The sequence below is a fragment of the Vitis riparia genome, chromosome 3, assembly GCF_004353265.1.
Source record: "Vitis riparia cultivar Riparia Gloire de Montpellier isolate 1030 chromosome 3, EGFV_Vit.rip_1.0, whole genome shotgun sequence".
In the NCBI taxonomy this organism is placed as follows: Eukaryota; Viridiplantae; Streptophyta; class Magnoliopsida; order Vitales; family Vitaceae; genus Vitis; species Vitis riparia.
The window spans coordinates 11,957,189-11,978,480 of record NC_048433.1 but is presented as its reverse complement, the minus strand read 5'-3'; the positions used below and the strand labels follow the sequence as shown (position 1 = coordinate 11,978,480).

Sequence of the window (21,292 nt, the reverse complement as noted above, 5' to 3'; positions counted from 1 at the left end):
TCTAATCTCTTGCATACTGGATTCTCTTGCATGTTTGACCAAGTATATGATGCGCTCCTTAAAGGTGAATCTATCAATTCGCAATCTCTTATGAAGTCATCAAAATCCTTCATGCTTGGAGTTAATCTAGAACCACCCAATTTTTCTGAACTTCTCCTTATAACATTAAAATCACCGCCCACACACCAACGCGGATGAGAGAGCCCAACAATGTCTGAAAGCTCCACCCAAAAATCCTTCCTTAGAGCTGAGTTGTTTGGGCCATAAACTGCAGATAACCACAAAGATTCGCATCCATCCAACGCGAACTTGATTGAGACCGAAAATGAGCCTAACACTACCTCCTCCTTACGCAACTTTTTAGAGTCCCATATTACCAAAATCCCACCCGAAGCCCCACTTGCCGGAAGGGCTGCCCAATCTTTATTTCTGGCTGACCAAACACTACCCACAAACCTTCTGTCACACTCCTCCTTTTTAGATTCCTGAATCATCACTACATCCGGCTTTTCTGATCTCAGAAAATCCTTAACCACCCTTCTCTTTTTCTTAGAACCCAAACCCCTGGTATTCCAACTGACTATCTTCATATAAAACTCTCTGACCCTGATCCCGGACCAAATCCAGTTGGTCTCACAATCCTGTAGAGCATCTGCTCTTCCTCCTGGAATATACCTTGATATCCAGAGACTTTAAAACCTCACGTACTTTTGCCATTTTCCTAGGGGATAGTCCTTCTATTTGGAACTCGCCTGGAGGAGAGCCCGCACAGGCTCCCAGATTAACTGCAGCCTGACTGGAAACTGAGAGAGGGTTGACGCTCTCGCACATCTGGTTGGGACAAGCAGGCTGGGTCACCTCCATTTCTGAAATAGGGATATCAACAGGATTTTGACCTTTGAAAGCATCGTTGACTCTTTTGAAAAAAGATTTGGAATTTACTCGGTTTTCCGTAGGAGCCAAAGATTGAGAAACTGAAACGGGAAGAATGGGGGTAGAAGGACTCAGAATGGGGACGGAAGGGTTCAAGAGGGAATTAGTGAAGCCACTAGAAGAGGGAATAAGTTGCTGTGAAGACTGAAAAAGTGAAGGAGTTACCTCCAGAGACTCCACAACCATCGAACCACAATTCCCCAACAAGTTAGGCCCTTTACCTCTGGTTTCTGGCGAAGAAGGCATAACCATGGCTGCTGAGCCACGAGGAACAGACCCCACTCGGCCCAAAAATCCTTCCATATCTTCGTCAGATGAAGCTTTGTTCGAAATCCCTTCCTCTCTCGGCTCCGAAGCCCTTTCCCCTAAATTTTTCTTGTGAATCCTTGGAAATCGAGGAGAAAAAAGAGAGCTTGCACTTAAATCTCTTTTCGCCTGAGATTCGGCACCTGAATCTTCTGCCCTTAAGTCCTCTTCACTATCCACCTTGTTTTTTCCGCGCAAAATGGGCTCGCTGCTGCACCGTAATCCCCGTCGGTGCTCTGAGCTTGGGGGAAAGAAAGTTGCCCACAACTTCCTTGAACCTTGCATCGCCTTCTTCTTCGCTATCCTGCTCGACTGGACCTCGAGGAGTCCGGGGTCTGATTTCCCCTTCTCGTTTGCAGAAGACGAGTCTTCTTCCTTGCGTAACGGAGCCCCAGACTCAAATGGAGTGAACCCTTCTGGGCTTAGGCCCAACCCCATTGGGCCTTTAAGCTTGCAGCCCGTTGTATCTACTTTTAGCCCAGGCCTTGCCAGCGACTGGGCCCTCCTCTCACAGGCCCGACAGCCCACATCGTTGATATCTTCGTCTTCTCCGGCCCACTTTTCTCCTGCTACTTCGATCCCGTCCATCCCATTTGTTTTCAAACACGACTGAGACGGGAGTTGGTAGCCCTTGTCACATTTGCCGGCTGAGGTAAGCATGGCCTTACCCTTTTCTCCCTCCTTTCTTTGTCTGCTGTCTTCCCCGACACGATATCTCTCTTCCGCCGTTGATCTTCCACTCTCCCCTCGTCTTCCTCCACCTGTCCCCGAGTGAGAAGCGACAGCCACCCGAGTCGACTCACCTTTTTCGCCACCTCTCCTTCTTTCTTCATCTCCGATCACTACGACGACGACTGTAAACACCCAATCCCCATCAGACACTTCTATCAGAGCTGGAAGGATTGCCCTATCCCTCATTGTGATCTTTAACCTCGCCCTTCTGAGATCGAACAGCTTCAACGTGCGCCAATCGATTTCATTTACTGTCCCCCATTGTTCCACAATCTTCTTCAGGTGTACCTCCGACCATAGGTGAAATGGCAGCCCCCTTAATTCGATCCAGCCTTCTCTAAACTTCCCGTCTATTTCCGCGTTCTCCTTCGGCGACCATCTTCGCAACTGGATGAAGTTCCTTTCCCCAACCTTTATCATCCTCAAATCATGGAGAAATATAGGTTCCTCGATTGTTTCAACAAAGAAAACACCATTTCTATCTGAAATGGGTACTACCGTTACAACGCCTTTCTTCCCTAAGCTTCTCGCCACTGATCTTCCAACCTCAGCCCAATTCTCCCTGTCAAACTTGCTTTCACACACCACAGCTCGTGCCCATCTCCCAATTGGGACTAGACCACCTCCTCTTGGTCCTTCATCACTGACTACCTTCGCAAATGATCTGTGCATCGATCCTTCGTACTTGTGAGGCCAGCTTTCCCCTCTTATATTCCTTCCCTTTTCTGTTACATTCGGATAAGGGGCCATCAACAGAGACAATAACGCATTTTTTATATTCTCCCAACCTCTGCCCTTGTCACCCTCAGGAATGATCAGAATGGAAGGCTTTTTGTTGGTAATAAACTCCGAGATCCTAATAAACCTTCCATGGTTGTTGAAGCCAACTTCCATCAGATGCACCCTGCTTTTTCCTCTGAATTTTTTGTTGAACCCCATATGACTCTTCAAAGTTAAAGCTTTCGTCAAATAATCAACCAACCACCCAACAGCTTCCCTTTCAAAACCTAATGCGAAAACAGAGCCTCTACTTCTCTCTGTTATCGAGCACCATTCGCCTCCTTGCTCGCCTTCCAACCTGATCAGGAAAGTCTTCCTCTCAACCAATACCCTCATCATCCTCTCCAACTCGTGACACTACCCCTATTGCTACTTAATTCTAGTGGTTTATAAATGCATTAATGCTCTTGTTGGAAACTAAGTTCAACTAAAAGTTTATAGCCATGCAGTCAAGGTTTTAAACTTCTTTGAGTCCAATTTCCACAGCATGACCTGATGTCAATCCAAATTCCTAGGTCAAAAACTTTGGTTTCTTGCTCAGTTGTACCCATTTACACCAGGCAGTATGCTTTTCTATAAATTTGCAGGTCTATTATTGGCCTGTCCTCTTTTTATATCCTGCAACAAAAATGTCCTTTACTTCTAATTGCATGTCGCAGGGATGCAATTTTTTTAGGCAGCCTTTTGCTTGGTTGTAGTTTTGACTTTGATTTGGCTTAATTTCCCCTTAATTAACTGTAACTATCCTCCTATTTCATGCATCAAGCATGGATGGAACTGCATTCTTTTTTTGGCCTTCCAATGATTATGGTTTTGCTATGCAGATGTTGGTGCTTGGCAGTACGTTCAACAGCATCGACATGCATACTTTGATAAAATGCAGGTGGTGGTCCTCATTGTTGCTTCTGTTGTGGCATTTTCTTTTCCAGCATGACTCACTTCTAGTTGTTGAATATATCACAATTTCAAAAAGAATTTTAAATTCCCTTATATTTTAAATGTAAACATCATGTACATCGATGATGGATAGGAAGCTTTTGTTTTCAGTGTAGTCTCACTTTATTTCATTGGTTAATAACTCATTGATTTAATTTAATTATGTGTTTGTTTCATTGTGGTAGGTCTTGGAAAAGAAAATGAGTGCTAATAACTAAACCAACATGATCAGGATATATGTGATGGAAGTGCAACTCCCATAGTTAATAAAGGGAAACAGATAAAACCATAGAATTAGGAATGAATTGATTGTCAGAAGTTTTACTTCAACAGAAGTTTGGGGACAAGATGGGAATGGAAACATCACTCAAGGATTACAATAGAAGTAAGAATTATTTCCAATAAGGACCAAAGCTAGGCTGTCAAGTTCTCGGGTAACCTAGAAAATATTCAATTCAATAAAATTAGTCTAAACCAATTAGCATAGATTAAGAAAGGCAACAAAACGGTGGGCCTATGTGAACAGGAGGAAAACCACTTTATCTACAAAATTTCAAAGGGGGGTAAGGAAGTTGTAGTGCTTAGTAAGCTACAATGGAGCAGTAGGAAAAAGGAGTGGGAACAACAAAGAAAGATTGAAATCACTATAGTCTGCAAATTAATTTAAGAATTCTATGGTGCAAGGGCTGATTTTCTGTACAAGGTAATGTTGATTTCATCTAGTCGACATTGTATTTCAATAGCTTTAATGTTTTTCACGTGTAAATCCAACCTGCTTCCTCAATTTTCCTCAGGTTGCTTATAGTTCCATATAGTGCATATATTGGGGCAATTGCGTCCCTAGGTTTCTTTTGTTTGTAGAGGCAGCAATGCTTGTCCAGATGAGTGAAGCTTCAAGAGGTGGAAGGAGTTGGTTTGCTATAGAGTCCAAGTCTTTTGAGCTGCAGGTTGAGGAGGTGGGTGGAAAGTTGAGGGGGTGCATGTGGGAGAGATGTAGAGGAATCACTTCATGGATCAGGTTTGGGGAAGTTAGTTTAAGTTGGTTATTAGATGGAGTTGAGGCTTGTTGTAGGGATAATGGAAATAGAAGGTGGGTTCTTGTTTGGGAGGAGGGGGGAAGGAAATATAGATTGGAGCAACATTCAAATGAGGCGGGAAGGTTCCTTCTCCGTTCAGTTCTCGATCTTGAGTCTAAGAGGTACTGCATTATATTCCCAGAAGGGAGGGCTTTGTTTGGCGGCTGTAACATTCTGGTGGATAAGCTGTGAGACCTTAGAGTTGTTTCCTTGGTAAGGTTTTTGGACTCGGGTGGTTCAACAACTCCTTTAGGGGACAAGGGTTTGTTGTCAAAAACTTATACAGAGATTGCAAAGCCGAGGCCAAGGAGGATAGGTGATTCTGTTTGGTTGGAGTTGGGGGAAAGGGAGCTGCTAGGAAGGAAGGATCAGTTGGACAAGTGTTTGGTGGGCTGGTGGGATGTGGATTATGTTCGTCTCTGAGTTGGAGTTTTTGAGGAGCTAGGTGAGCCACCATTGGTTTTTATAGGGGAGACTGAGGGTGGCCTTGATGGGTAGAGGGTTGTTGCTATTTGAGTTTGAGTCTTTGAGTGAAGCTGAATGGGTTCTTGTTGTAGGGGAAAGGAGACTCAAGGAGAATTTTTTGCATATGGCAAGATGAAACCTAGAGGTGGGGTGTTTTCAGCAAGGAATTTGTACTAAGGTGGCTTGGGTGAGGGTGGCGGGTCTTTCTCTTCAAATGTGGAGTAGAGAGGTGTTCAAAAAGATAGGTGATGGTTGCAGAGGTTTTATTGCAGTGAATGAAGATACTGCTTTCTTTTCTAAGTTACAGTGGGCTGGGATTTTAGTGAAGTTGGTTGGTAAAGAGTTACCTAGTTCCTTGGAGATAGTGGTGGGATCGGGTTGCTTTGCTGGTCAGTTATGGTGGGAAATCCATCCATGGTTTGTTTAGGTGGTGTTGGCAAGTGAGAGCTGCTCGGTTGGTGGCTTTGGGGGTAGGGAAGAAGATGAGGAGAGGCCACGTGTTGAGAGGAGCCAAACAGAAGGAGGAAGAAGGTTATTGAGTTCTTGATTAGAACTTAGAAGGCTAATGTCATTTGTTCACGGAAAACAAAATTACAAGAGATGTTTGTAGGGTTAGTGAGAAGCTTAGAGGTGGGAAGATTTTTAGAGGAGGGACTGTGGTTGTCCGGTTGCTATTGGAGCAATAGTGGTTTTTTTGGGATAAAAAGGTGTTAGGAGCTTGTTTAAATGGACATGGGTGAGGTTTTGATTGTACATCACTTTCAAATTTGCGAGGATGACTTTGTTTAGGTCTTCTTAAGGGTGTATTGGCCTACGTAAAGGAAGGAAAGAGATGGCTTTGAGTTGAGTTAGGGGCTATCAAGGGGTTATGGGATAACCCCTAGTGTATTGGAGGGGATTTTAACATAGTCAGCTTCTTAGGGAACATATTAGAGGTGACAGATTATCTTCAGGCATGAGAATGTTCTTATAGACTATTGATGATCTAGGGTTACCTGATCTTCCTCTACTTAAGGGTCCCTTTACATGGCGTGGTGGTTTTGAACGATCAGTAAATATCAAGATTAAATCAATTTTTAGCAGGGAAGGTCATTTCAATGGGTTGGTGTAGTGTACCCTATTAAGGCTTGTGGTAGATCACTCGCCCATTTTTTTAGAAGGGGATGGGATGAGGATAGGCAACACTTCTTTTAGGTTCAAAAACATGTAGTTAGGAGGAGAGTTTCAAAGACGTGCTTAAGAGTTGGTGAATGGGTTTCAATTTTAGAAGCTATTATTATTTCATTTTAGTTTCTAGATTGTAAGTGTTGAAATCAAACATAAAAAGTTTGGAACAAAGAGGTGTTTGGTAATGTTACAATCTAGAAGGAGACTTCTAATCTGGTGGATTTTTTTAGGATTCTAAGGAGAGAGAAGTTGTTCTTTCTTAAAGAGGACTTAAAGCTAGAAGGATAGTAAAAGAAGAGTATTGTAAGTGGGTCTAGTTAGAAAAAGCCTCTTGGCTCTTAGAGACAAAAATCTAGGGAGATTTGGTTATGGGTGATAGAAACCCTAAACTCTTTCACAGAATGGCTAATGTGCATGGAAGAAGGAACTTTTTTTGCCAAGATTAAAGTTAATGGGCTTTGACCGTCTAAGGAGAATGATATAAAGTAATAAGATTTAGAGAGGAAAGCTCTAATTTTTCTTATCACACAAACAGTAGAAAAGACTAGGATATATAGGAGAAGCATGACAATAGACCTGTCATGGAATCCCCACAATTCTAGTAACAAACAATCCCTTCAAATAAGGGATATATGTGGACATAATAAAAATAAAGGTTTTGGATATAATCATTCATATCTCTTTATTTAAAATGCAAAGTAAAATCAGAATCTAATTAGAATTTAATCCCCAAAAGACTTGGAAACTAATTCCTAAAAGTTAAGAATTATATTGGAAATCCACACTCCCCCTCAAGTTGGGGAATACCTGTTAATCATTCCTAGCTTGGAAGTAAATTATTCAATATTTATTCTTGAAAGTTTTATTGATGTTCACAATAATATGATGCTGAAGAGTATAATTCTCCCTAGAAAATCTCTATAGCCACTTCCCCAAAAGAGCATGATTCTTGAGAGAGATCATCCTATACCCCAATCCCCTTACCACCTTAGATTTGCACACTAGGTCTCATTTAATGAGATGGTCTCTCGAATGCTCTCAGCACAATAGTATACCTAGTTGATATTGGAGTTTTTTTTTTGTATTTTTCTTTTTATTTTTAATTGTAGGATTGGTTCTAGGGGCTTATTTAAACATGAGTTCTTATGATGCTCAATGAATAGAGCAAAATATGAATGAAATATAGGACATAGTGTAGGATGCTTCATCTTCTCAACAAACATTGTTGATTTTTTTCCCTTTTGATTAGAAACAAGTGATGTATATAAAAATTTTTATGAAAACATATAGAAGGAAGAGGAGTCCTTCCCACAATTACGCAAAACCTTATCAAAATGTGATTGCTATGCATAGGAGTTTATACAAAAGGTTTGAACTACAATACAATAGACAAAGATGTCTTCTCCTCAAGTTATGAATAAGCTCCTTTTAATGATGCTCAGACCTTTTTAAATAACTTATTGAATGCTAATTGAGTTGAATTACACTAAGAGGAATGCCTTTGAAAACCTTGGTGCAGGGGGCCCTGGAAGAGGAATAGAAGTGGAGTAAATCCCACAGTCCCTCTACTGTCCCTCACTTATCCTAAAAAGTTTTGGCATTTTTCTCTCACGACACATTCCAAAGCAATGTGAGATAAGCACTAAAGGATCTTGTTTCTAAGAGCTCCCCAAATCCCTATATGAAATAATCATCATATCGCATATGCTCCTAGGTGGAATCTAATTAATCTTGGCTTGTCTGAATAAATAGTGCTAAAACCCCAAAGTTATTTGACAATGCAAAAAATGATGATCAGTAGTTTCTCCAGTTCCCTTACATAAAACATACCAATCTAGCCTAAGGGATTTGAAAGGTTTTATCAGTTGTAGCATGTTGATTGATGTTTACTTTCTTGCGTGGCACCAACCAAGCAAAGGCCTTGATCTTAGATGAGACTTTAGATTTCCATATAAATTTGGTTGGGGAGAAAAGAACAATATCTAATGTATTAGAGAAACATTGCTGATTTTTAAACTTCATCCTGTTTTATGCTCTTAGCTCTCCTCTGTTGTGGCCTTTTCAGGTTTTCTATACTTGTAATTTTCACTGTGGGATTTTCTGCTTAGAATGGAATTGTTAACTTGCTTTTTACATGCAGACTCGTTTCTTTTATTCACAATTGCCATAGGTTAAGCTATATATTCTTATGCATGTGTATATGCACACATACATACATACATACATACATACATACATATATTTATATATGTGTGTGTATATATATATATATATATTATATTTACTTGTGTATGGTATAACATGTGGTATCTCATTCACTTTTTTCATTTTGAAATAAGCCTGTTGATATATCAGGGAATAAACTATATTTTCATTCAGACCTTTATGTTTCTTTTAGGTTTGGGATTATACTGGATTAGGATACACAAGATACAATGCGAGAGATGTAGATAAAGAAGTATTAGGGTAAGCGTATTTGCTCGAATGATAATTCTCATTTTGTTTATCATGCAGTTATTAATACCAGATAGTTGTGTTTTGGCTTTCAGGTGTGTAGTGGAGAATAAGGTGCTTCATAGTTCTTTATTGTCATGCATACAGGTAGTCACCATGGTAGACTATATTGTTTTTTATTTGAAAATTTGTTGGAAATTTTTTAATTAAATAAGGTGCTTCATAGTTCTTTATTGTCATGCATACAGGTAGTCACCATGGTAGACTATATTGTTTTTTATTTGAAAATTTGTTGGAAATTTTTTAATTATCTGCAGTTCACCAGTTCAGGCTGTTTGTTTCTCTTTAACTTATGCTTGAAAACTTACATTTTCATGATATACTTCAACTTGATGCCTTCCATGCTGCAACTTACTTCTTTTCCTTTAAAAAATTTCACTTCGCAGAGAAAAAAAATGAATGTGGTCTCTTGCTTGACAGGATGTTACTAAATGTAAAATTCAAGTTTTTTGAGTATTCTAGAAATATTTGCCGTTATCATCCCTTTATGTAGTTGTCTTTGTGCTTTTTTTTTACATTTCAGTTCCCTGGCTTGTACACAGATGACTAATAATGTTCCATGGACAAAAAATTAATAAAACTGCTGAGGAGTTTAATCCTATATGCAGATAGAAACTTATCTTTGCTGTATAATGGATAAGCTGTTTCTGAACTTTGAATTGGAATAGAATGTATGGTACCAGATCATTCCAGTATTCTGTTTGAGGTTTACCACTGTAAAGTCCTAGTCGCCTATCAAATATATGTTTTTTCATACACAAACCTATATCTTGAAAAATGAAAAAGAAAATATGATTATGCTTATTTTTTTTTTTTTAATAGGCTAATAAGAGTATGAATATTAATAAATATATTGTGGAAATCCGTTATAATTTTGAATGATGATTGGTAGGATAATAGGGAAAGATTGAGGCCCCAATTGTGGATAATTTGTGTTCTTCCATATTTGTATTTTTTTCCTTTTTGATTGTTCTCTTGTGTATTTGTTAAATAGGGATACGTTTATGTAAAAAAATACAGTGTTGAATGAATTTTAAAATCATTCTCAGTTTTTGCATGATATTAGAGCCTCGTTTGCTCTAAAACCCTAATATGTCCATGGATGCCCAAAGAGGAAACAACCATGAAAGAGTGTCGGAGATACACTCTTCAATTGGCCCTGTCGGTGCATTCGACAACTCCCCACTCCACCTTACCGTTGAAAAACTGAATGGTAAGAATTACAGAGAGTGGGCTCAAGCAATCAATCTCGTTATTGACAGAAAGGGAAAGTTAGGGTTCCTTACCGGCGAGACTTGGCAATCACCTCCGACTGATGTAGTAGCATCCCAGAAATGGCGGTCCGAAAACTCCTTTATCACCTCATGCTTGATTAACTCCATGAAACCAGCCATTGGAAAGACTTATGTGTTCCTCCCGACGGCAAAGGACGTGTGGGATGCGATACGGGAAACGTATTCCGATATTGAGAATGCTTCCCAAATCTTTGAAATCAAGACGCAGCTTTGGCAGATGAAGCAAGGAGATCGGGAAGTCACGGAGTACTACACCGAGATGTTGGGTCTGTGGCAAGATCTCGATCTCAGCTGTGAAGAGGATTGCACGGGGGACAGTGTGCGCTTCAAGAAGAAGATGGAGAACGAGAGGGTCTTCGAGTTCCTAGCGGGGTTGAACTGCGAGCTTGACGACGTCAGGAGTAGGGTTCTCAGTCGCCGGCCGTTGCCCTCCATCCGAGAAGTCTTCTCCGAGGTGCGGCGAGAGGAAAGTAGGAGAGTGATGTTGGATCTCTCATTTGGGCGTGAGGGCTCAACCCTTTTAACTCATGGGCCTTGTGTTGTTGTTGGACGTGGGCCTCATGTTGCTGCTAGTGGGCCTCATGCTGTTGGATCTAGTGGGCCAAGCCCAAGACAGTCCAAGAGGACTTATTGTGAGCATTGTAAGAAGTTGGGCCACACTAAAGACACTTGTTGGGCTTTACATGGCAAGCCCGCAGATTGGAAGCCCAGATAGCCCAATAAAGCCCATAGTCATCAGGCCTCCACCGAAACCCAGGCAGACAAAAACACCTACAGAAATTTGTCAGTCAACTTCTAGTGTGGGGTTTAATTCCGACCAGCTTGCGAAATTATATGAGCTTTTTTCTAATTTCCAAGCCTCTAGCCAGTCTTCTACTTCTTTATCCTTTGGTTCTTTGGCAAAAAAAGGTACCTTTTTTATAGTACTTAGCACCATGTCTCAGACTACTCCTTGGATTATTGACTCTGGTGCATCTGATTATATGACTGATGCTCATCATTTATTTTCTACATATTCTCCCTGTGTTGGTAATTTAAAAGTAAAAATTGCAAATGGTACTTTATCATTAGTTGCTGGCAAAGGGAGTATTCGTATTTCTGAGTCAATTACTCTCAACCCTGTCCTACATGTACCTAATTTGTCTTGCAATTTGCTGTCTATTAGCCAGTTAACCAAAAGGTCTAATTGCTCAGCTAAATTCCTACCATCTCACTGTGTTTTTCAGGACCTATCATCGGGGAAGACGATTGGCAGTGCTAAGGAATGTGAGGGTCTATATTACTTAGATGAAACTGGTGTACTTGGACAGAGTTCTCCTACTGTTTGTAATTCTGCATCTTATCCTAAAGACATTGAACTTTTGTTATGGCACAAAAGGATGGGTCATCCTAGTTTTCAGTACTTAAAACATTTATTTCCTTCACTATGTTCAAATAAAACTTTATTGGATTTTCAGTGTGAAGTGTGTGAACTTGCCAAACATCATCGGCGTCTTTTCCTAAATCTAAGTATAAACCATCCATACCATTTACTCTGATTCACAGTGATCTATGGGGTCCCTCACGTACCCCTAATAGGACCCATAAAAAATGGTTAATTACTTTTATTGATGATCATACTCGCCTGTGTTGGGTATATTTGTTGACTGATAAAACTGAGGTTCGATCAGTCTTCATGAACTTTCACTCTATGATACAAACTCAGTTTCACACCAAAATTCAAATTTTTCGTACTGATAATGGTATTGAGTATTTCAAGAAAATGGTATTATATATCAAAGTTCTTGTGTTGACACCCCTCAGCAAAATGGGGTTGCAGAACGGAAAAATAGACATATTCTTGAAGTTGCTCGTGCTTTGCTATTTACATCTCACATGCCCTCACAATTTTGGGGTGACTCCATTTTGACAGCCACATATCTTATTAACCAAATGCCTAGTCAGGTCCTATCCTTTGTCACACCCTTCCAGAAATTCCAAGAGTTTTTTCCTCATTCGAGACTTGATGCACATCTTCCACTTCGTGTCTTTGGGTCCATTGTGTTTGTCCACACTCACGGACCTAAGCGGAACAAATTTGATCCCAGAGTGCTTAAATGTGTCTTTCTTGGCTACTCTTCCACACAAAAAGGCTACAAATGCTATGACCCAATTTCACAGAACCTATATGTTAGCCTAGATGTCACATTTTTTGAGCATACTCCCTATTACTTGCTTCAGGGGGAGTCCATGAGTGAAACTAGACCTTCCTTAACCTGTGACCATCTTGATGTTGCTATGTTTGAATCCACTCCGTGCCTTATATCTACCCCTTCGCCTAATACAGAAGGACACTTAAACTCAAGGGGAGATACGGAATTACAGACAAATAGGGAAACACTTGTCTACTCAAGGAGGCCAAAATCGAAGTTCGATGAGACACTCATCTCCGAAGCACTAAAAGAGTCAAAACCGGTGATAGTTCCAACCCCTTGGGAGTATGGCTCCAATTCTAATCAGGTAACAGATGACTTACCCATTGCTCTTAGGAAACAACCTCGTTCATGTACTCTCCATCCTATCTCGAAATTTGTGTCTTATAATTCTCTTTCTACAAAGTGTCGTGCTTTTACAACTAACCTTGACAGAATCCAGATTCCTAAAAGCATTCAAGAAGCCTTCGAAATTCTAGAATGGAAAGAGGTTGTGATGGAAGAAATAAGGGCATTGGAAAAAAATGAGACTTGGGAAGTGATGAATTTGCCAAGGGGGAAGAAACCAGTGGGCTGTAAATGGATCTTCACAGTGAAATATAAGGCGGATGACATAATAGAACGATACAAAGCCCGCCTAGTTGCAAAGGGGTTCACTCAGACCTATGGCATTGACTATACCGAGACATTTGCACCAGTAGCAAAGCTGAACACTATACGAGTTCTTTTATCCTTGGCAGCAAACCTCGACTGGCCACTCCATTAGTTTGATATCAACAATGCCTTTCTGAATGGTGAACTAGAAGAAGAAGTGTTTATGATGCTACCACCAGGGTTCTGTAAGGAAGAAGAAGAAACCAAGGTATGCAAATTGAAGAAATCTCTTTATGGTCTCAAACAATCACCCAGAGCATGGTTTGATAGATTTGCAAAGGTGATTAAGAACCAAGGATACCGACAAGGACAATCGGATCACACTATGTTCTTCAAACAGTCCAATGATGGAAGGATGACCATTCTAATCGTGTATGTCGATGACATCATTCTCACTAGAGATGACACTGGAGAAATGGAAAGGTTGAAGAAGGTCTTTGCCACGGAATTTGAGGTGAAAGATCTGGGTCAAATGCGGTATTTCCTAAGAATGGAGGTCGCTAGATCAAGGAAAGGAATTAGTATTTCCCAAAGAAAGTATGTACTTGGCTTGTTGACTGAGACTGGTATGCTGGGATGCAAGCTAAGAGATACCCCTATCAAGGCAAGAAACAGAATGGAAAGCGATGGAAAGCCCGTGGATAGAGAGAAATATCAGAGACTAGTAGGTAGATTGATCTACCTTTCTCACACTAGACCTAACATTGCTTTTGCCGTAAGTGTGGTTAGCCAATACATGCACTCACCAAAGGAAAGTCATCTGAAAGCAGCATATAAGATCCTCAGATACCTAAAGGGTTCTCCAGGGAGAGGACTATTCTTTAAGAAGACTGATAGTAAGAAAGTAGAGATCTATACAGACGCAAATTGAGCAGGATCAGCAAATGATAGAAGGTTTACTACAGATTATTGTACCTATGTCTGGGGGAATTTAGTAACATGGAGAAGTAAGAAGCAGAGTGTAGTAGCCAGAAGTAGTGCCAAAGTTGAATTCAGAGCAGTTGCACTAGGTATGTGTGAAGGATTATGGTTGCAGAAATTGTTGGAAGAACTAGGCATTACAATAGAGCTCCCCATTAAACTCTGTTGTGACAACAAAGCTGCCATTAATATTTCTCATAATCTTGTTCAACACGACAAAACCAAACATATAGAAGTGGACAGACACTTTATAAAGGAAAAAATTGAGAAAGGGATTATTTGCATGACTTATATCCTTACGAGGGAACAATTGACCGATATTTTCACCAAGGGGTTACAGAAATCAAGCTTTGAAGACTTTATTTGCAAGTTGGACATGATTAATATCTATGATCCAACTTGAGGGTAGAGTTGATCCCCAACCCTAGTGTGAGGGTTTGTGTGGCCCCATGACACACGTTTGTCAATTTAGCCCCATAATCCCGTGGGACACAACGAGGACGTTGTGTTTGCACAGGAGAGTGTTTGTAATATCCTACATCAGATGGGGGAGAAAGTTCCTGACGTTATGTAAGTATGGACTCCTCTTAACCTTATAGACACGTTTTAAAGCTGTGAAGGCCCCTTTGGGTCCAAAGCGGACAATATTTACACAGTTGGGAGCGGATTGTTATAGATAGATTGTTAAGATAAGAGCTTTTAAGTCTTTGATTTAACATCCCCTCATTTTCAAACACTTTTCAATTTCTTTCCTTCTAAATAGTCCAAAAAATACCTAAGGGAGCGGCTCTCTAAGCCTTCTTTCACCTTCTACCTACAAAAGAACCACGCCACCCTAAGTGAGTGTCTCTTACCAAGGTAGAAATAACCCAAGGAATACTAGATAAAGAAAACATCAATTGCCATAAAATTCTAGCCTTCACACAATAAAGAAGAATGTGATAAATGGATTTTGTTTCCTCTTTGCATAAAGCACACTTGTTGACTAACGACCATCCTCTTCTTTGGAGCTGGTCCAAACTCAACACCTTACCCTAACAAGCCTCCCTAATGAAAAAGCTCATTTTAGAAGAAATCTAGGGAGTTCCAAATAATCCCTAAAGGAAAAGGGATGACACAATCTGGTTCCAAAAGAGAGTAAAGGGCTTTGATGGAGAACCTTCCTCTGCTATTGCCCTTCCAAACTACCCTATCCTTCTCCCTTTTCTTCTCTTTTGGCTTGGGTGCTTCTATTGTTGTTTATGAGTTTTTGTAGCTAGTCTTTATCTTTTTTCCTGCTGTAACATCAATAAATGAACCCATTATTCTGCTCATATTTTATTGCATCTTATCTCATGCAATATGATTTGAATTCCATTTTTCATATTTTTTATGCTATTTTGAGACTAACAAAATTGAACTCTATCAGAACACAGATCTCAAGAAGAGAATCTATCCTTCCAGATTAAATTCAATGACTCTGCATCAGAACCACTTGCCCACAATGATGGACAGCACTTCATCATCATTGCATGCTTCTTTAGCTAAGCTAGAACTGAGTGATGGCAACAGCCTATACGCAAAGTTGGTGGTAATTTTACTTGCATATAACTGAGGTCACATTGTCTGTTAAGAAGTAAAAGGTCAAAGGGCCCTTTGGTGTAAGAGCTATTGGATATTATTTTTCATGTATAACATATTGATTGGCATAACGATGCTTTTTACAGGTAGGAGCTGATGGGGCCAAATCACGTGTTAGGGAGTTAGCAGGATTCAAAACAACTGGATGGAACTACTCACAGAATGCTGTAATCTGTACAGTAGAACATAAAACAGAAAACCAATGTGCATGGCAACGGTTTCTACCTTCTGGTCCAATTGCACTCTTGCCGGTGGGTGATAAGTTTAGCAATATTGTTTGGACCATGAACCCAAAAGAATCATCAGCCTGTAGAGAAATGAATGAGAATGATTTTGTGAAGGCCTTAAACCATGCTTTGAATTATGGATATGGTCCTCATCCTCAGTCAAACTTATTGGGTAATAATGGAGACATTTTTTCTTGGTTTAGAAGAGATTTGACAGTTTCAGCTAATGAATGCTTTGAAGTTCCACCGGATGTGGTTAAATTGGTATCTGGAAGAATGGTGTTTCCATTGTCTTTAAGGCATGCTAATAATTATGCATCAAAGCGTGTTGTTCTAATTGGTGATGCAGCACACACAGTACATCCTTTGGCTGGCCAAGGAGTTAACTTGGGCTTTGGAGATGCATTTGCTCTTTCAAGAATAATTTCTGAGGGTATTGCAGTAGGCACTGACATTGGGGAGGTATGCATTCTAAATTTTTTATGATTTGAGTGCAGACTTCATTTTATGTTACAACTATTTGCTTTTATTTACTGGAATATATAATTACATAAAATTATTATCTCTTTGTTTCTTCAGAAATTGTATTGAAATTGTTTTATATACTAAATAAATTATGTGCTATGAATGGACTATCAACATGTATTCTGCAGAGAGGCATGTTGACTGCTATTTAGGTTTGCCTGTTCAATTGAGATACACATGAACCCTGCGAAAAGACTCTTTCATTCTTGACAATGTAAAGATTAAATATCATGAAACTTTGGCACAGTGAAATTTTTCCTTATGCTACTCAGAAAGATTCTTTATTTTTTATTTTTGAAGGAATCAGTACCAATGCCATCTCAAATCCAGACAGTATCATGTGGTAGCTATACCAACACTTTCCTTTTAGCTGCAAATATGATTATGGCACTATCTCTCTGCTATATCTTAATAAGCTTGTCATCAGTATGATACATGCACATTCAGTTATTTGCATTTATCATGAAACTAAATAGGTGTTTGATGCAATTGGTGCTCCATTTAAGGAAAAGGGGGTGTTTTCAAAGTGGGTCACTATTGGTACTCCATATGTTAACTCTGCCTTAGAAAGGGAACATCAAGGTACACATGATGTATACCAATGTGCCAAAAGGCTAACCAAGGAAATAGACACCCCATCCTTTAACTTAGCCTCCTCCAACAACCAAGCACCATTTACTTGAAATTTTGCCAATAAATTTTTCCTACCACATGCATTGGCCATTTTGTGGAAGAGCTTGATGTGTTTATCCTTCCTTCTCTTAACCATATTTCTCTTTATTTCTGCCTCCACATAGTTTCTTACATTGAAGCCCACTTCCTAAACTCCTCCATTGCCACCCTTCTAGCCTCTGCATCTTCAATTGAAAGGGATACTCTCTCTTTGTAATCTCAAAAGCTGATCGGGTTTAAGGCCTTCAATTTTCTGGTTAAGACATTCATGAAAACCTCTTGGTTCCACAATTTTAGGTCTTGGTTGAGGGCCTTTAACTTCACTGCCAGAATATAACTAAAAGAACCACTCACATTATATAATCCAAAAACCAGCTTCTTATGAGGTCTTTAAGTCCATTCTCTTTATGCCACATATTTTCAAATCTGAAGGGAGACTTCCCCTTCCTCATCCCATCACTATTAAGGACAATAGGAGAGTGATTAGAAGTTGGCTTTGGTAAAACACTTTAAGTTAGGCCTAATTGAAACCCGACCTCCACACCATGTGAATTAACACCCAACCAGAGGTAGGTCTCTCAAATTAAAATCCCCTTTGATCTCAAAAAACCGCTTCATAGCTGAAGACAACCTTGTGCAATTCCTCCTTTTCCCAAGAAATTCGACCACATTAAAGTCTTCTCCTAAACACCAAGGGTCCTCCTAGATACCTTTTTTAGCCCTAATTCTACCCAAAAATCCCCTCTCCACCCTTTGAATTGGCCCATACACCCCTGGGAATATCCAAGCGAGGTCATCTTCACAATGAAACGACAGGAAATAGAGACCCACCTGCTTCCATATCAATCAGTTTCAACACCCTATTGTCCTAGAACAGCAAAGACCTCTTACATTGGAAAATTGGCTTGGAGATTCCCACGTGCTAATTCTCTTTGGTGCTTCCTCATCAAAACTAATTGTGGTCTGCAAGATAATTGTTGATATGCCAATGAGGGCTTTTGGGTGTTGTTCTAAGAAGGCCATCTCACGACATTTTTGTTATTTTCAACCCCTTTTTAGAGTTCTTTGTTGGTTGGTGGTGATTTGAGAATCCATTCTCACCTTCATCTATGGTGGGAAGCAATCTTTTGATCTCTTGTTCGTTTATTTTGAATGTTAAGATGGCAAAATGCCCCTATTTCCACACTTTTTTTTTCTTTTTTTTTTCTTTTTGGTGTGGGGGTGGGTTGGTTTCAAATGTCTCTTTTGTGGCATTTCAATTTTCACAAAAATCTTAAATAACAGAGAAATTCTGACATGTATTCTTTCTTTGTAAAGATCTTGGGCTGGTCAATCATTGTTCATATCAAGGAAAGTTATCACACTGGAACTTAGTTCTAATGTGAGCATAATAATCTCCATCTATGAGGGCACTAATCTGATGTGACAATAAGCTCCATTAATTTCCCCTAGGACAAAAGTTTACAAATGAGTGTTTTGTGCTTGCCAAGCCACATTTCAATTGGGGAAAAACCTTTTTACAACTGGAATTAAGCATTATCCTTACTTTGTGTGAAAATTCAATGAAATTTCTTCTTTTGTATAATGCATGTAATCTAATAGTGTTGAAGTAGGTTCTTTTTGGAAGAAAAGTTAGTGCCAGCTATAAGGAAACCCTTTTTGTAGTCTAAGGAGACCTATCTAGTTCTCTTTTGTTGAAAAACTTTGGGATATTTTTTGCATTTTCATGATGTATTATAATTTTGTTATGTTTTCTTCATGAAACCTATGGGATGCTTCCTGATTTGTGAAAGTGAAATACTGCTAAATTCACCAAGGTTGGCCCTGGTAGCTAAACAGAAAATATAGAAGATAATGGTAAAAGAAGTTTTTACTTGAGTCGTTTTGTCATATATGATTCTGAAATTGTTTTTTGCGGCCTTAAATGAGAGATTTGAATGCCATACTTTGAATTGGCTCCCACATGTTCAGTCGTTTCTGATCCATTGCTAGGTGCTCTTGTTCATTTTCTCAGGTGCATCTGTTAAAAAAATTTGAAGCAGAGAGAAAACGGGAAAATATTATGATGATGGCTATCCTGGATGGCTTTCAAAAGGCATACTCTGTTGATTTTGGACCTCTAAATGTATTAAGAGCTGCTGCATTCCATGGGGCACAGTATATTTCACCATTAAAGAGGAGCATCATCTCATATGCCTCGGGTGAGCAGAGATTGCCACTGTTCTCTTGAAATCAGTGTTACTTTCCTCTGTCAACTAATAAACTCGAATTCCTGGATTTTGTACTTCAAGGCTTAAGTATCTTCTTTAAATAAATTGGGTAATGCCATTCTCTCTCTCATCAGTATAGCATGCTACTAACTGGATTTGGATGAAATTTACTTAAGTTAATGCAATTATGTAAATCTCAATTCAAAATTTATTGCAGCTCTAATTAAGATTGGACTCCAAAAGCCTCAGAAATTTGTCCCCTCCAGAACCCATGTATCCTAACACCATTCAGGAGATCGGCCTGGGTTCAGTCTGTCTGGGGTACATTGCTTCCTCTGTTCCTTGGGTTATAATAACAGTGGAAGTTAGTGTTATCACTTGGCCTTTTTCTATTTAATGATTAAAGTCTGGCCCGCTTAATTGCACAACTAAATGTTATATCTATATATATATTTGATACTATAATATGCAGGGCAGATCTAACCGTGCGAACCAATAAGACATGGTTTGGACAGATCATCTTGTGTTGACATATGGTTAATAAAAACATGCACAATCCCTGGGGGCTTTGAGAATAAGACTACAATTTCATCTTACAAAAATGCATCCCGGATGAGCCGAGCTGCAACCCGGGAAGATAATCGATTTAGCCCTTCGGGTGGTATTGTAGCAGAGATGCCTGGCAACACTGGAATCAACTCTTGGATAATCTCTGTGCATGCCATTGAGAATTTAAATCTAGTTCAAACCTGGGATTGCCCAATTATGAACAAATACTGATGAAAAACTAAGCATGGCTCTCTTGTGAACAGAGATGGTATGACTTGTTAGTGGTCAAAGACCGAGGCAAAATGGATCCCTCTCCTTTCCTGAGAATTAGATCAACTATTGAGGATGAGGAGATGTTTCCCCATCTGTCATTTCCTTTATTCATCAAAAAATACATAGGTTGCATTTTGTGAAACAAGACAAATGCTCAGATCCTTAGAAGAAACTTAGTGAAACAAGAAATATATATGTTTCTCCCCTTGGTATCAAAGCCAAATTAGACTCTTTAGGATTTCTATTTTTTCTTCAGCCTTCATCGCTGATTTTCTTTCTTCTAAAAGACTGGAGAAAACTGATTTTTTTGGCAGAACTACTTTATTTTTAATCTGAAAACAGAGCATTCAAGTACAAGTGTTAGGAAAGGAAGAAATTCCTTCACTCAATGAAACAATAGCCATAATTCGTGGAGAAGAGGGACGAAGAGGGGTTGTGATGGGGCCTTAATCAACAGATGGTTCACCCTTGGTTACAAAAGATGCAAATATCAGAACTGTAAAATCAAACCAGCTATAGTCAAAGGCCTATTCTAATGGAATGGAAGGAACTAATAGGTTATCAAAAGGATCAAGAGCAAGTAATAAAGACTCTATAGTGTACCTGCTATAAGAAGCTACAAGACAAGAAGGAGAGGTGCTGGAAACTCCATGGTAAGCCCTCAAATACTCAAAATACTTCTTAAATAGCAAAGAGTAATCAAAGAGGGCAAGGACAGGCACATTTGACTTCAACACAATCAGGAGGCGAAGGAGAATTCTCTTAAGAGCTACCCGAGTTCAATAGAGGAGATTGAGAAGCTGAGATATTTTTTAAGGACATTAGAAAAGCCTACAGGTGGTGGTGTAGGTACTTGTCCCTTCATTTTCAAGTAATTCTTAGTTCTATGCTCTTAATGTGTCGATCTCAAAAGGAACATGGGTAGTAGACTCTGGGGCTACGGATCATATGATCTAATCTTCTCATGGGTTTGTCTCTTATAGTCCTTGTCCTAGTAATAAGAAAAATGATTTTACTAATGGAACATTGGCTATAGTTGTTGGCCGAGGGGACGCAGTTATAAATCATAACCTTGTTTTAAAAACTGTTCTCATGTAACAAAATTGTCCACCAATCTAGTTTCAATTCACAAGCTTACAAAGGATTTGAATTGTATGGAACCTATTGGGAAAAATAACATTAAGGGTCCTATCCCGCTGTCTCTACTTTATGGGTCTTCCCTTTCAAATAAAAATAGAATATGGT

General features: G+C 39.5%; 1 protein-coding gene across 10 annotated transcripts in view; it reads left to right on the top strand.

Annotated features, from left to right (window-relative positions):
* The window catches only part of LOC117911732 (ubiquinone biosynthesis monooxygenase COQ6, mitochondrial-like), a 40,840-nt gene extending 21,404 nt beyond the window's left edge, over positions 1-19,436 (top strand). For all 10 annotated transcript variants that reach the window (XM_034826141.1, XM_034826138.1, XM_034826142.1 and 7 more), the window contains 6 exons: positions 3,576-3,634; positions 8,794-8,861; positions 8,945-8,996; positions 15,380-15,541; positions 15,678-16,280; positions 19,030-19,436. In XM_034826141.1, coding sequence (XP_034682032.1) covers positions 3,576-3,634; positions 8,794-8,861; positions 8,945-8,996; positions 15,380-15,541; positions 15,678-16,280; positions 19,030-19,245 — 1,160 coding nt within the window. In that variant the 3' untranslated portion in view covers positions 19,246-19,436. The remainder of the gene's footprint in view (positions 1-3,575; positions 3,635-8,793; positions 8,862-8,944; positions 8,997-15,379; positions 15,542-15,677; positions 16,281-19,029) is intronic.
* Positions 19,437-21,292: the final 1,856 nt, after the last annotated feature.